Genomic DNA, 14,630 nt, shown 5'->3' with positions numbered 1-14,630 from the left:
CCTATTTAGCGTTTTCAAGCAAGTACAAAACAAGCAAATTCTACAGGTGTCAAGAACAATTTGTGGTCGGCTACATCCGTCCTGTGTGGCTAGATGTGCATCCGCTAGATGTGCAGACTCTGCAAGTCCTATCTAGCTACCTGTCTAAACCATTTCCTATAGAAGGAGGCATGCAAAGAAAGGCATTCAAAGAAAGGCATTCTCAGAGAAATAGCATAGCAACACAGATGTTCAGAAGTTGTAGAGGCTTCATCACTGGAGGTTTTTAAGAAAAGACTAGAGAGTCACCTGTCTGGAATTGTATAGTCTCAATTTGAGCAGGAAGTTGGATTGGACTAGAAGATCTCCAAGGTCCCTTCCAGATCTATTCTGATTGATTGATTAATAAATAATGGGGACAGGGATCCTCCTAATTCCCCATTAGGCCCAATTAGCTTAAAGAAACAAAGTTACTATCTTAAGTTATCTTCCTGCTCCCTTTGTTTTTAAGATAGCTGATATCTTTGTCTCCTGAGATGGTGTCTATGTCGCGCCATTATAAACAACATAACAGCAATTGAGCTTAGTGGGAAAATGTAATTTTATAGAGATTGGGATACTGAGCTCCTCCCTGCATTCACTTATTTCATAGTCATGACATAACCATATCCCCTTTCTGCCTTTTCATGTCTACTGTGCTTCCCCAGCTTCTCGTGCTGGATTCTGTCCAAGGGAATGGTTACGATATCAGAGGAACTGTTATGGGCTCTTCCATGAGAAGCTGAGTTGGCATGAGGCCGAGGTAAGATGTGAAATATCTAAGAAAGTTGTGAAGAACATAGGATGGATGAAGCATCTCAGCCTCATGTGCTCCCCTCTTGTCTTCAGATCAGGTGCCAAAGCTATGGCTGTGGTACCCACCTTGCCTCTATCCTTACCTGGCCGGAAACATTAATTGTATCCAAACATATCTCTGCTTATATGAAAGAAAAAGGGGTTGACGTCTGGATTGGACTCCATGACGTTCGCCATGTAAGCAAGACCTTCCAGATTTCTCTATCAATAAATCAGTCCCCCATTCCTAACATCTATTTAACCTCTGTTGACTTGATGGTTCTTTTGTTCAGATTTAGTGTGTACTTCGTCTGTCTTGGTAATTTCAGAATGGGAACTGGAGGTGGACCGATGAGTCGGTTTTCAATTACAAGGACTGGATGCGTGGAGAACCCAACAATCTTTGGAACTCTGAGTATTGTGTTGCTCTCCGAGCCGCTGCAGGTAAGGTTTTTCATTTGGAGAAGGTTGCAGAGTTTTGGGGCAGTCTTCAGTCAGGGTTGACCATCTGAAAAATACAAGTAGCCTTGCCTTATGACTATTCACTCATCAACTGTTTGAAGTTATGATGGTGCTGAAAAAAGTGATTGATGATTGATCAAGTGATTGATTTTCACACTAACAACCATTGCAACATTCCCAAGGTCATGTGACCAACATTAAAGTGTTTGGCAATTTGCATATATTTATGGCAGTTGCAGTTTTCCAGGGTTACGTGACTACCTTTTGCAACCTTCTCAGATGCTTACAACAAATAAAGTCAATGGAGGAAACTGGATATGCTTAACAGAAAAAAATAATAATCTTAAAATTGGGTTCAACTCACTTAATGACCACATTGCTTAGCAATGGAAGTTCTTGTCTTAATATAGTCATAAGTTTAGGGCTATGTGTATGGTAGGTTAAGTGGATTCATATCCTAATCTCATGATTAGGCAGCTTTTTATAGTAACTGGTAATCAGGATAATCAATGTTGAAGTGGTCATCTCAACTGATTATGACCCAGGACCTCAAGAGGTTTACAAACTCTTTTGGTAGACTTGGTGTTCTTCTTCTTTACTTCCTGTATTACCACTTAATGGCATGGAGGGATGTGGCCTCGGTACACTACAAAATTTGCCCAGCGGCTTTCAGTTGATTTGCTATTGTGCTATGGTGTTATGTATGGTTGCAGGAACTGGGTATGTCTAGTTTAATGAAAAGAAGGACTAGGGGAGACATGATAGCAGTGTTCCAATATCTCAGGGGTTGCCACAAAGATGAGGGAGTCAAACTATTTTCCAAGGCACCTGAGGGCAGAACAAGAAGCAATGGGTGGAAACTGATCAAGGAGAGAAGCAACTTAGAACTGAGGAGAAATTTCCTGACAGTTAGAACAATTAATCAGTGGAACAGAAATTGCCTCCAGAAGTTGTGAATGCCCCAACACTGGAAGTCTTTAAGAAGATGTTGGATAGCCATTTGTCTGAAATGGTATAGGGTTTCCTGCCTAGGCAAGGGGTTGGAGTAGAAGACCTCCAATGTCCCTTCCAGTATTGTATGCATCTACATCATTAGTCTATATTGCTGCCCGTCTCATGACAATTCTGCCTAGAAATATTACACTTAACACCAAAAAAACTAAAGAACTTATAATTGACTTCAGGAAGAAGAGAGATGTATAATTACCATTGTACATAGATGGGGAGAAGAGAAGGAAGGGGGGAAGGAAGGAGGAAAGGAAGGAGGAAAGGAAGGAGAGAAGGAGAGAAGAAAGGAGGGAAGGAAGGAGGGAAGGAAGGAGGGAAGGAAGGAGGGAAGGAGAGAAGGAGAAAAGAAAGGAGGGAGGGAAGGGGGAAGAAGGGAGGGAAGAAAGGAAGGAGGGAAGGAAGGAGAGAAGGAGAGAAGAAAGGAGGGAAGGAAGGAGGGAAGGAAGGAAGGAAGAAAAAGTAGGATTGTTGTAAGATAAGATGGGTTTATGGGATGGTAAGAAAGCAATTTCAAGTATATTGTCAACTGTAGGGGAGAAAAATTGTTACAAATACATATTATTAATAACAGTTATGAGATCATATAATTGTGAATGTATATATGAGAAATAAAAAATTTAAAAAAAAAGATGGGGAGGAGGTGGAGAGGGTTGGTAGTTTTAAATTGCTGGGCATTTATATCTCGGAGGATCTCTCATGGACCATGAATGCTAACATGCATGTGGGGAAGGCACAGAAGAGGCTGTATTTCCTGAGAATGCTCAGAAAGATAAATCTATCCCAGCATCTACTTCTGTCCTACTATCACAGCACCATTAACATATAGTATTCTTGCATGGTATGGGAGCAGTTCTGAAAAAAAAACCCTCTACAGAGAATCATTAAAACTGCCCAGAATATCATTGAGATCCAGCTATCAGCTTTGGATGACATCTTCACATCTCACTGCTTGAGGAAGTTGAACAACATTCTCAGAGACTCTCCCCATCCAGCTTACAATCTTTTTGGACTGTTGCCTCCTGGCAGAAGATACAGAAGAATTAAAACTCGGACCACACTTTGTCTGAATAGTTTTTATCCCAGAGCTATAATTGCACTCAACAATGAACTAAAGGGCTGTTGGACAGCACAACATGATCTGTTGTGTGGATGCTTGGATGGTTTAGGGGTGGGGAATTTTCAGAGGGTGGAGGGGGGTTGTTTGGGGATTGTCATGTATGTTGGGCCTGGTCTCTGGGTGTCATGTAAATTTCATTGTATGGGTATACTGTTTATATATGTACAATGACAATAAAGTAAATCTAAATCTAAAATCTAAAAAAAACCATGGTATGCTGAAGAGGAGAAAGGGACAGAGATGAAACTGGGCTTCATTTTCTCATTGCAGCTTATAAGGGATGGATCGATGCTGTTTGCATGAAGAAAAAAGCTTACATCTGCAAATATCAACTTTAGAAAATGAAGACATCTCACCTTTAGAAAATGAGGACATCTCTCATCATCTTGAATCAAGCGGAGATCCATGCTGTTCCATCCAGATGCCCTTCTTTAAAGTATCATATGCATGAGTAGTTTCTGTGGTCATTTGCTTTCTTTGTATTTAGCAACACAGGACCAAATCTTCACCATGGTTTTCGCTTGAAAGCCATTGTGTCAATAAATATCATTACAATCTGCATTTCCTGTGTTTTATTTCCCTCTGAGGTTTCTGCACTCAGTTCCCTCTCAATCACCAAAATAAAGGTGTGTGTGTGTGTGTGTGTGTGTGTGTGTGTCTGCACGTGCACACGTCTGTCAGATAATTGCTTTTGCTTTAATGGATATGTTGAGCATCAGATAGTCTCTAGTTCTAAATTCCATTGTGAAATCAACTTATTTGTGCAGCAAAAGAGTCTATTTGTAGACTATTTGGGGAACCTGAAAGATAGCAATAGCAATAGCACTTAAACTTATATACCGCTGTACAGTGCTTTACAGCCCTCTCTAAGGAGTTTTCCAGGGGCAGCATATTGCCCCCAACAATTTGGGTCCTCATTTTACACACCTCGGAAAGATGGAAGGCTGAGTCAACCTTGAGCCTGCTAGAGTTGGACTGTCAAATTGCAGGCAGCTGGCAAGCAGCAGAAGTAGCCTGCAGTACTGCACTCTAACCACTGCACCACTGTGGCTAAAGATGATGGACAATACATATTGCATGTTGAAACCACATGTTCAATCACTTACATCTCCAGGCCAAAAGATCAGGAAACAGAGCCCTGTTGCACCTTGCTGAGATGTGCTGGAGAAAGCTACAGCATGAAAATAAGACAAATAATATTTACCCAGGGATTACTTGCTAGAAGAGAGAGATAGTATGATGGTTTATAGTTGAAACTATTTTAAATACAATAAGGAACTTATAATAATGTTGTCTAGGTCTACTGAATCTGTTCCAATGCAGGACATATAACCCTGCTAGAGAGATGTAGAGAACGGGATTAAAGTAAGTTTATGCGCCAAAGTGGTATGCCTGACAATACAAATGCAGCAATACTATGGGATGGTGCATTGTTGTCTACAATTCAGAACTGCATTCTTTTCAAAGTCATTTTTCATGAGATGGGCGGCGATATAAAGTTGATGAATTAATGAATATTTCACATGTCATCTTCCTTCGTTATTTGCTTTCCATTAAGTTATGCAATCAGTGTTGTACAATCACCCAAATAAGTATTAGCTCAGTGCTCTTTCTTTAAAGCTGTCATCAGCTGCTTTTCTTTTGATGAATGAAAAGGTTGGGTCACAATTTTCCTGAAGCACTTAGCATTGTGGTTGAGATATATCTGTTTGGGCTGTTTGCATCTGTTAATTAGAAAGCTGTCCTCAAAGGGAAAGAAATTCACATGGGAAAATCTCAAGAGATGATAGTTAAATCTCTTGATAAATCTTTGCAGGGAAGTTTGCTTTTATGTCTTTTAAAGCAGAGATAGTGGTAGGAAACCTGAATAAGATGGTTCTAATAGGAACAATATTTCTAACCTGGTTATTAATAGGAATAACAATAGCAATAGCATTTAGACTTTATATACTGCTCCATGGAGCAGTATATAAACACTCTCTGAACTGTTTATAAATGTCAGCATATTGTCCCTCAACTATCTGGGTCTTCATTTTACTGACTCGGAAGAATAAAAGGCGGAGTCAATGTTGTGCACATCAGGATCGAACTCCTGGCTGTGAGCAGAATCAGCCTGCAGTACTGCATTCTAACCACTGCACCATCAGGGCTCAGGATTAAACGTGGGATTGATTGATGAATTAAACATGGGCACCACTATGAACCTAAATGCTTTATGTATTGCTAGAAACAGGGCTGCAAAACTGTTTAGCATTGGAAGAGATAAACTATAATGTTAACTTAGAAAATCAAACCAGATGAATTACCATATTGCTTACCCATCATTGTCAATGCTTGCAAAGCTCTGATAAACTTAAAAGTACGAATGCAAAAATAATGGGATTTCAAATTTGTGGATGATGAGATTACATACATATATGGATTTATTTCAATGTATTATGGAATTAAAATATATTGGGAGGGGGCAGAGCTGCAACCCCCCCCACCCTAAATGTGACAGGACAATACAAGGGCCACAGGAAAACACAACCAGTTTGGGGTGTGGAGGTTGCATTTCACCCCCCACCTCCCCTTGCTGGAAAACCCTTTGGATTCCCCCCCACTTGCTTGGAAAGCCTTTGAATTAACTTTCCTGTGGCCCTATCAAATTTTGGATGAGGAGGGCGGTGCAAATGATTTTCTAGCTTGGATGAGGCAACTGGGTGGAGAAACAAACTCCAGAGAGGAAACTCGACACGGAGCCCTTTCTCCCTCCCTCTCTCTCTCTCTTTCTCCCTTCCCTCCCTCCGATTGGCTGGCAGCCAACTGTCTCTTGAGCCCAAAAAGCTGGGATGAGCAGTATTTCCACAAATGGCCCATAAGGAATGTTCTGGGACTAAAGAGGCTGGGTCCCATTGCCTAGGGCAAACAGCTAAGGTCCTTTCAGCGGAGGCGAAATGGCAGGGGTCAATGTTTGGAGCAGAACCCTGGGGGTGAACAAGGGGCGGTGAAGGGTACGAGGAGAGCAGTCCTAGACCCACCCCCCTCAAAGTCATTCTCACATACCATTATATCAACACAAACAACATGTGTGAGGGCAAAAAACTGGTGTCCTCTTTCAACTGACCCAAAAGGGCCTCTTTCTTGAGTGATGGCTGCGTGAGCGAACAAGCCTTTTACTTGACTCTAAATTATTATCAAAGGTCAGTCACACAAGCTAAAAGAGGAAGACCACTCAGATGGTGGCCAAATAGATGGTTATTTTGGATGGTGAAAAAGTCAGAGTAAGGGTTGTCTTTCAAGTCCAACTGAATATTATGCAATGAACGTTGCAATTCCAATATGGGAATTTGGGACTTTCTTCCAAGGGAAGTAACTGCGTTGAGAATTATTGGTAAATTAAACAACTGGTAACCCAAGCGCAGAGGTGGGTTCCTACCAGTTCGCACCTATTCGGTAGAACCGGTTCGTCAAATCTACCGAACCCGTTAGAAGAGGTTTCACCAGTGGACCTGGAAAGCAGGCCACACCTACAGAAGAGGTTCCAAAATTTTTTGAAACCCACCACTGGTCCTTGGATATGATTATTCTACACTATCATGCTCATATTTATAAAACTCAGTGCCTCTGTGAAAGGTAAGGATGACTACTGCGTTTGTGGTGCAATCAGAACATTGCGTGTGTTGAAGTTGTTTTAACGCAAACCAAAGATGCCTTTTAAAAGACAAATTAACATCATATTCTTATGCATGCCAGTGCTGTGTGTGAGGTAATTTAAGGTGGTTCTGACAAGTGTCGTCGGCATCTTCATATCCGGTCACATGGGCGGCAAGCCACTCCCACAAAGGAGGCCACACCCACAGAGTAGGTTCGAACAATTTTTGAAACCCACCACTGCCCAAGCGAGAGAACTAAATCCAACTATAGTACTTTTAGGCTTACAAAAACAGCAGGGCAAATTATGAATGGGATGAAAAATTAAAGTTATGTAATAAGTTGAAGGACTGAACAAAATGGAAGTGAGAGAATGCTGGAAGGAGCAGCTGTAGGGGAATAAAAGGGAAAACAGAATTAAAACAAAAGTTAATAATTTGTCCAAGTAAACAAATTACATGAAAAGGATATCCTGACTATTGTGAGAAGGTTGGAAAATGGTATGATGCCAGGTAGAAACAGTGCAAGTGAGAAATGTTAAAATAGGATTGTGGTTTGTTGATAGATTGGCTGTCAAATTTGCAGTATTTGATGTGATCTATACCTGACTTAAATATTGTTTGCTGTTATTATTCTCCTGTGCAAGGAGGAAATTTGCAAAGCAAACTATGAAAGCTACAGAGGGATTAGTTTGGCAAAGGTGCTAAGAAGGTCATTGGCAGAATTCTGACTAAAAGGGAATGCGAGGTAAGGGGAAAAAAATCAAGAAATGCACTATAGATTTATATGATAGATAGGGAGAAGGGATATTGAGGTCTGACTTTTGGTAAATCAGTGATGAATACTATCTGCCTTTTAGGATCAACCGTCAAGCAGCCAAGAAATACACTATAAACTAACACTTTCAGAACAGCCACAAAGGCCTTAGAAAAGATATTCAAAAGGTCAAAGGCCATCCATCACTGACCAGTAGATAGTTCTCTACTGTCACATTGAAAAATATTCCTCCTGTAACACTACTATTTATTCTGTCTTCATAGAATTCAAAGCAGCATTAGATTTTATAATTGTAGGAAAAGCTGGAGAGATCCTTAATTGACCAACATTTGCTTCATTTAATATACATGAATGGACATCATTCCAAGCGTGACCCGTCAAAGCCGCGCCCGACTAAGCCGCACCCGATTCAACTGCGTCGCTGACATCATCAACAGGGCGACAACAGCCAGCGCGGAGAAAGAAGGGCGCTTTGAAAGCAAGCCGATTCAACTTAAGGTAAGGGTTAGCTTTAGGGTTAGCTTTAGGGTTAGCTTTAGGGTTAGCTTTAGGGTTAGGTTAAGGGTTAGGGTTAGGGTTAGGTTAAGGGTTAGGGTTAGGTTTAGGGTTAGGTTAAGAGTTAGGGTTAGGTTTAGGGTTAGGTTAAGGGTTAGGTTTAGGGTTAGGTTTAGGGTTAGGTTTAGGATTAGGTTTAGGGGGGTTAGGTTTAGGTTTAGGGGTTAATTTTAGGTTTAGCATTTACAGCGTGCTTCTGTCTCTGCGCTGTTGTCGCCCTGTTGATGACGTCAGCTACGCGGTTTAGTCGAGCACGGTTTATTTGAGCGCGGTTTTGTGGTGGAACCCATTCCAAGTAGGGTTGTAAGATGTAACCCTCAGAGCCATCTCACCAGTGCCATTGAAACTCAGAAAGGTGTCAAGTGAAGGGACATATTGGCTCCATTCCTATTCAGTTTTTGTATTAACTCCAGGGTAATCTCCACAACACAAACTGTCAATCCCCCAAACTTGCTGAAAAACATTCTCTGTTCTACTTGATGTGGACCACGTAGCAAACACTTTAAAGAACATTGGTCTTAGAAGAGCACTGAGAGCAGTACTGCAAGGAAGACCAGGTAGAACTCAATGGCCATAGAAATAAAATCTTGTCAAAACTTGTAGGACATCCCCTGATGTCCAGATTGAAAGAAGACCCATGCTGTTTAACAAGGTATGCAAAAGAGGGAATTTGGAAGGACCACCTTTTGATAAATGAGCAACATGCGTAGGTTCTACACCTTCACAACTGAGAAAGAAGCACAAAAGGATTCTTGTCCTTGCATCTTCTTAATGGAGAGGAAGGGACACGGTAGCTCGGTGGCTAAGACACTGAGCTTGTCGATCAGAAGGTCGGCAATTGAGCGGTTTGAATCCCTAGCACCGCGTAACGAAGTGAGCTCCCATTACTTGTCCCAGCTTCTCCCAACGTGGCAGTTCGAAAGCATGTAAAAATGCAAGTAGAAGAACAGGGACCACCTTTGGTGGGAAGGTAGCAGAATTCCATGCGCCTTCAGCGTTTAGTCATGCTGGCCACATGACCATGGAGACGTCTTCGGATATGGATGGCTCTTTGGCTTTGAAACAGAGATGAGCACTGCCCCCTAGAGTCGGGAACGACTAGCACATATGTGCGAGGGGAACCTTTACCTTTAATGGAGAGGAGGGTAAATGAACCAAAAACGAAAACTTCAGAAAAGGTTTGCAGCAGAACTCTTTTTATTGATATTGCAAGACAAAAGAAAGCCTCAAAAGAAGAAGGTGACCAAAGTGGTAGTTCTTGTAAGATGATGTTTTGAAGAGGGAACTTTATCTCTGTGGAATGTGAGAAGGTGATGAGACTAGAAGGAAAGCAGCCCATCATATCAACATCCTGGGAAGCACAGGGAGAAGCATCAAGCAACTTTACAACTCGTGTTTGCAGATGTAGGCATTACGTGCGTTGCATTGAATGTCATTCCATTGTTTAAAGCCTAAAATGCAAATGAAAAGTATTATTATTTGGGGGGGGGGGGGCGGCGCTTTACTTTTTCCAAAAAGGAATGGTCTAGATAAATGAATACACACATGTAAAATACACACAAATACATATGTATGAATCTTTCTTTATAATAAGACAAGAAAAAAAGCTTGTTTGGGTTTAATCCTGCCTTATAAATCATCTTTATGACTGTTATTGAGACTTTCATCCATTTCTCGCCTATAATTAGACCTAAGAATTTCTCTGAGGTGAAAAAGGATGAGACGCAAACTTGAAAATTGATTGCAAATCCATGTTGTTAAGAATATCAAAATGTAAAAATTTGGGTAACAGCAAGAAGCTGAGTTCAATGTAGAGATATTTTAGACGGTGATTGTCAAAAAGTTATACCATGTATGGGCTCTGGGAAGTCAGGGGGAGGGAAGGGAGGCGGGGATCTAGGGGGAGGGGGGGAGGGGGGAAATATAATATGTGTTAAATTTTAAAGCATGATTGCACTTGTATACTGTGGGTTTTTTTAATGTTAGTGTCAAAACAGAACAAACTGAATATATTGGAAAGTAATAGAAGTATACCGAAGGGAGGAGCTGAATGAAAGAAGAAGGAGAGTAGAGAGAGTGAGAGAGAGGAGGAGGAGAAGGAAGGGAGGGAATGGATTAAGAGAGGGAGTGATAGGGTTAGGGTTAGATAGGGGGCAGGAGAAGTAGGTGTAGAGGGGTATGAGAGAAGGAAGAATGAAAGTTGGAGGGGGATGAAAGAGGGTGTATGGTGGGCTAAGGCGGTATATTGGGTTTGTATTGTAGGGGGCATTTTCTATAAAAGTGAGGGCTGTGTTTATTATCCAATGTTATATGCCTCGGTTGCACAGTAAACATGTGATTGTATAGAATGAAATGGAAATAAAAAAAGACTTGTGAAGAAAAAAGAATATAAAAATGTCCTGCAGGCAGAGGTTTGCTTACCTGCGGATCGTCGCAGCTCCACGCAATGCTCATTGTTGCCATAGTTGTCTGGCTGGTAGTTCATCCAGGATTTGTAGTTGTAAGTGGATTCATCAGCCCATCTCCACTTCCCACTCTGTGGAAAGGAAATGTGCTTCAGAGAATGAGAACTTTGTCTAAAGGTGGACTGGTAATATTTTTCTATGATTATGAGTGTTTTAATAAGTGAAGTATTGAGCAGGAGTCTATTGGATTTAGGCAAGTCAATAAACATTGTGCCACTGCACATAAATAAGGGCAGAGTTAAGTTAGATGATCTCACCTGACGGACATCATGGAGTCCAATCCAAACATTGCCAAGTTCCTTTTGAATCTTGTATTTGCACTTAAAATTCTTTCTTTCCAGCTCAAAACTCAAGACTATCTTTACTCAGTGTCAGCAAAGGATATATAAGTTTCAAATGCAGAATGGTGAGATATATTATTTGTTGTACTTCAGGATTTGAAGAAGAACGGATAATCCCAATCTATTCACCATCCTATAACGTTTTTCCTAAACATGTAAATCATTCATTACAAAAGATGTTGATTGTCCTACCTCAGCTTCATGCCATGTCAACTTCTGATCAAAATACGCATAATAGTTGCCTTGGTTTTGCAGCCACTCCCTGGCACAGGTGTCAGCTTTCACTGTTTAAAGTTTAAAATAGAGAATGGCATGATGTGTATATAAAACACTGAGAACATAAGGAGCATCTTTCTAAATCAGGTTGCCGAATTCAACAGTTTCTTCACAGTGGCCAACCAGAAGAACTTAAGAAGAAACCAAGCATAAAAGGTAAAATTTGAGACCTTTCATTATGGGATCACCATCACTTTGACATCAATGAGGCTCTTATGCTGTAAGATATCAAAGCAACTCTTGCTTCTTATATTTTTTTAAAAAATGGTGCAAGGTGTTGAAAGCCAGTGATGCACTCCTATTGAAATATATCAAAGGAATTCACCTTAAAGAAAAGGACTGGTGAAGAAGATGCCAAGAAGACAAAGGCTGAAGTAAGGAAGGAGACCCATTGCTTGGCTGACCTTCAAAGAGATAAAGGAAAACTAAACGCAAGAAATCTATTTCTTGTCTGATACTCATCAATCCAATGCCAAAAAGGAACCATGTTCATTTCCTCTTTAAATTAAAATTCTTATGCTGCTTTCATCTTCCTTGACTCCCATAACAACTATGTATATTTAGTAAAGAGTCGGAACCAAATGTAATTCAATGAATTATGTCCAATGAACTCAGTGTGATATAAATTAACCACGAGCACTGTGCAGCAGGTGTAGTAAGCAAAGAATAAAACAGGGAAAGAAATCATCTGCTTTGAGGTTCAAGCATGTCACTTATTTATTTATTTATTAGACTTATATACTGCTTCATAGGGCTTTCAGCCCTCTCTAAGCGGTTTACAGAGTCAGCATATTGCCCCCACAGTCTGGGTCCTCATTTCACCCACCTCGGAAGGATGGAAGGCTGAGTCAACCTTGAGCCTGTGAGATTTGAACCGCTGAACTGCAGATCACAGTCAGCTAAAGTGGCCTGCAGTACTGCATCATGATCCTAGGACACTTACAAATATTTCACCTATAAAAACAACTCTTCCACATGGATTTAGCTATCTCATGTGGGTTATGAGGACAGCCAGTACAGCATTTTTACTCATTCCCTTTCCTGGATTTTCCAACATCTGTGGATACCATTAAAGACATCCAACTTGTGAGCAGAGATTATTGGTGCAAAGATTCTTACCCAATGTTGCACACTGAAAAATAACCGCAAAACCTGAAACTTCCATTTTTTTTTGACAGTTCATGATAAGGTGTCAAAGGGGTTTCCCTCCAGGCTTATACATTTCCTGGTGGCCTTCAAGTGCCAGCTAAAAGGGGGAACAGTGTTACAAGTCAAGAAAAATATATTTGCATGTATATGTAGTATATTTTACTACTCTCTCTCTCAAGATTATCGATCACCTTAATTTTTGCACTATAACGGAAGACCAGTAGTTGCATAAATTGTATGAGTCATAGTCAGCTGCAAATCAAAACCTCTCAACATATCTTCTCCTTCAACTTCCTTTTCATCACATTATTTTGCCTTTGGTTTTCTTTTTATAGCCCTTTTGTTTTTATTTTCAAAAGACTTTTGATCTAAAAGAAAAAAAGAATCTATTGAGCCCCAAAGAAACTGCCCATGTTTAGTTCAGAGCTATTCAGTTCTTTAATTTTAAAATGAAGAGCACAAAGATGAATTATTTTTAGATAAACGGATGGTTTATTGGATAGAAAAAATTAGAAGACCATCTCTAGGATGACTCAGTATTGGGAATGGTGCCATCACATCTGCATTTTTTGTTAAGTTGCCTGCAAAACTGGGAAAGGGCAATTGCTTCAAAATATCTTTCTATGGAGATTCTCAGTCATTCAGGACATGGTTATCCTAAAGGTGCTTTTTCAAGCACGCTTCAAAGTGCTAGTCGTAACTTATAAAGCCCTTCATGATATTGGACCTGGGTACTTGAGAGACCGCCTGCTGCCAATTACCTCCCAAAGACCCGTTAGATCTCACAGGGTCGGCCTCCTCCGGGTTCCGCCCACCAGCCAATGTCATCTGGCTACTACCCGGGGGAGGGCCTTCTCTGTAGCAGCTCCGGCCCTTTGGAATGAACTCCCCGCAGAGATCCGGACCCTCACCTCTCTCCAGGCCTTCCGGAAAGCTGTCAAAACCTGGCTGTGCCGGCAGGCCTGGGGTTGATGAATTCCCCTCCCCTCTCGACTGGTATGGCTGTGTGATTTTCGTGTATTTTAATTATGTGTACTGTTGTTTATGTTCCCTTTCCCCCCTGAGTTGTTTGCCGCCCTGAGTCCCTCCTGGAGAAGGGCGGCATACAAATAAACCAAATACAAATACAAATACAAATACAAGAGGCAACTGGACTTTCTGGTTTTAATTTAAAGACATTTTACTTCTCATCCAAGAAGCTTCTTCAGCTCAAAATATCTGGTTGCACCACTAATGATGAAGTTTTCTTTGTCCATCTAAGAAAAGATAGATAAATGTGGACCATGTATCTTTCATGGTAGATAAGTTCAATCTAAGATAATTGAATTCCTCTAATTGAAGTTCTCTGTCCGAAAACTGTAGAGGTAACCTTCAAACTGGTCACTTGTGAGTCACTTGTGACAGAGACATTCACCTTGGGGCTTGTTACAGCATTTAGCAACTGGACATCCTGGTTTGCAATGGGACGTCAAGGCATTTCCTGAAACTTGTTATCTTTGTTATTTCATCACACCTTCTTGAAATGTACATAACAGACACCTGTGGAACACAAGACCTTTAAGATCACCTTCAGCAGGAAAACACAACACAACCTCTGATAGGAGATTCAGGTGAGGACCTAAATTACTGCTTTGTGTGTGTGGGGGGGGGGGGGTTCCCTATGGCAGTGGTTCCCAAACTTGGCAACTTAAAGACTTGTGGACTTCAACTCCCAGAATTCTCCAGCCAGCTCTGCTTAGAGTCTTAAAGTTGCCAAGTTTGGGAACCACTGCCCTATGGGATTGTTGCTGTCATTTAAGGATAGTTTTTAGGGAGTCCTCAGCTTATGAGCATTTCACTTTAGTGGCTGGTGAAAATTATTATGATGCTGACCAAAGGAACTTAGGTTTGGTCCTCAAAGTTCCAGTCATTGCAATACCCCCGTGGTCACTCAAACAAAATAAGTAGAACCAGGTTCTACTTATGACCGGTTGGAGCTTCCCATGTAATATTCATTTGTGACCTTTCCTACCAGTCTCCCCTTAAGCAAAGTCA

General features: G+C 41.0%; 2 protein-coding genes across 2 annotated transcripts in view; one reads left to right on the top strand and one right to left on the bottom strand.

The window, feature by feature from the left end:
- LOC106552238 (C-type lectin lectoxin-Thr1-like) overlaps positions 1-3,738 on the top strand; it is a 5,679-nt gene extending 1,941 nt beyond the window's left edge. The window contains exons 2-5 of the mRNA XM_087714123.1: positions 687-781; positions 868-1,011; positions 1,143-1,257; positions 3,671-3,738. Coding sequence (XP_087570249.1) covers positions 687-781; positions 868-1,011; positions 1,143-1,257; positions 3,671-3,738 — 422 coding nt within the window. The remainder of the gene's footprint in view (positions 1-686; positions 782-867; positions 1,012-1,142; positions 1,258-3,670) is intronic.
- A 5,956-nt stretch (positions 3,739-9,694) lies between these two features.
- On the bottom strand, positions 9,695-14,086 carry LOC148046393 (C-type lectin BpLec-like; the record flags this gene model as incomplete). Its single annotated transcript, XM_087714715.1, has 4 exons — positions 9,695-9,816; positions 10,787-11,087; positions 11,364-11,455; positions 14,011-14,086. Coding segments are annotated over 4 exons (537 nt in total), but the record flags the coding sequence as incomplete, so codon positions are not given.
- Positions 14,087-14,630: the final 544 nt, after the last annotated feature.

The sequence above is a fragment of the Thamnophis sirtalis genome, unplaced genomic scaffold (assembly GCF_051295495.1).
Source record: "Thamnophis sirtalis isolate CommonGarterSnake01/CBP01778 unplaced genomic scaffold, rThaSir2_p1.2 scaffold_4, whole genome shotgun sequence".
Lineage (NCBI taxonomy): Eukaryota > Metazoa > Chordata > Lepidosauria > Squamata > Natricidae > Thamnophis > Thamnophis sirtalis.
The sequence above is the reverse complement of the archived record's forward strand: the minus strand, read 5'-3'. Positions and strand labels throughout refer to the sequence as shown.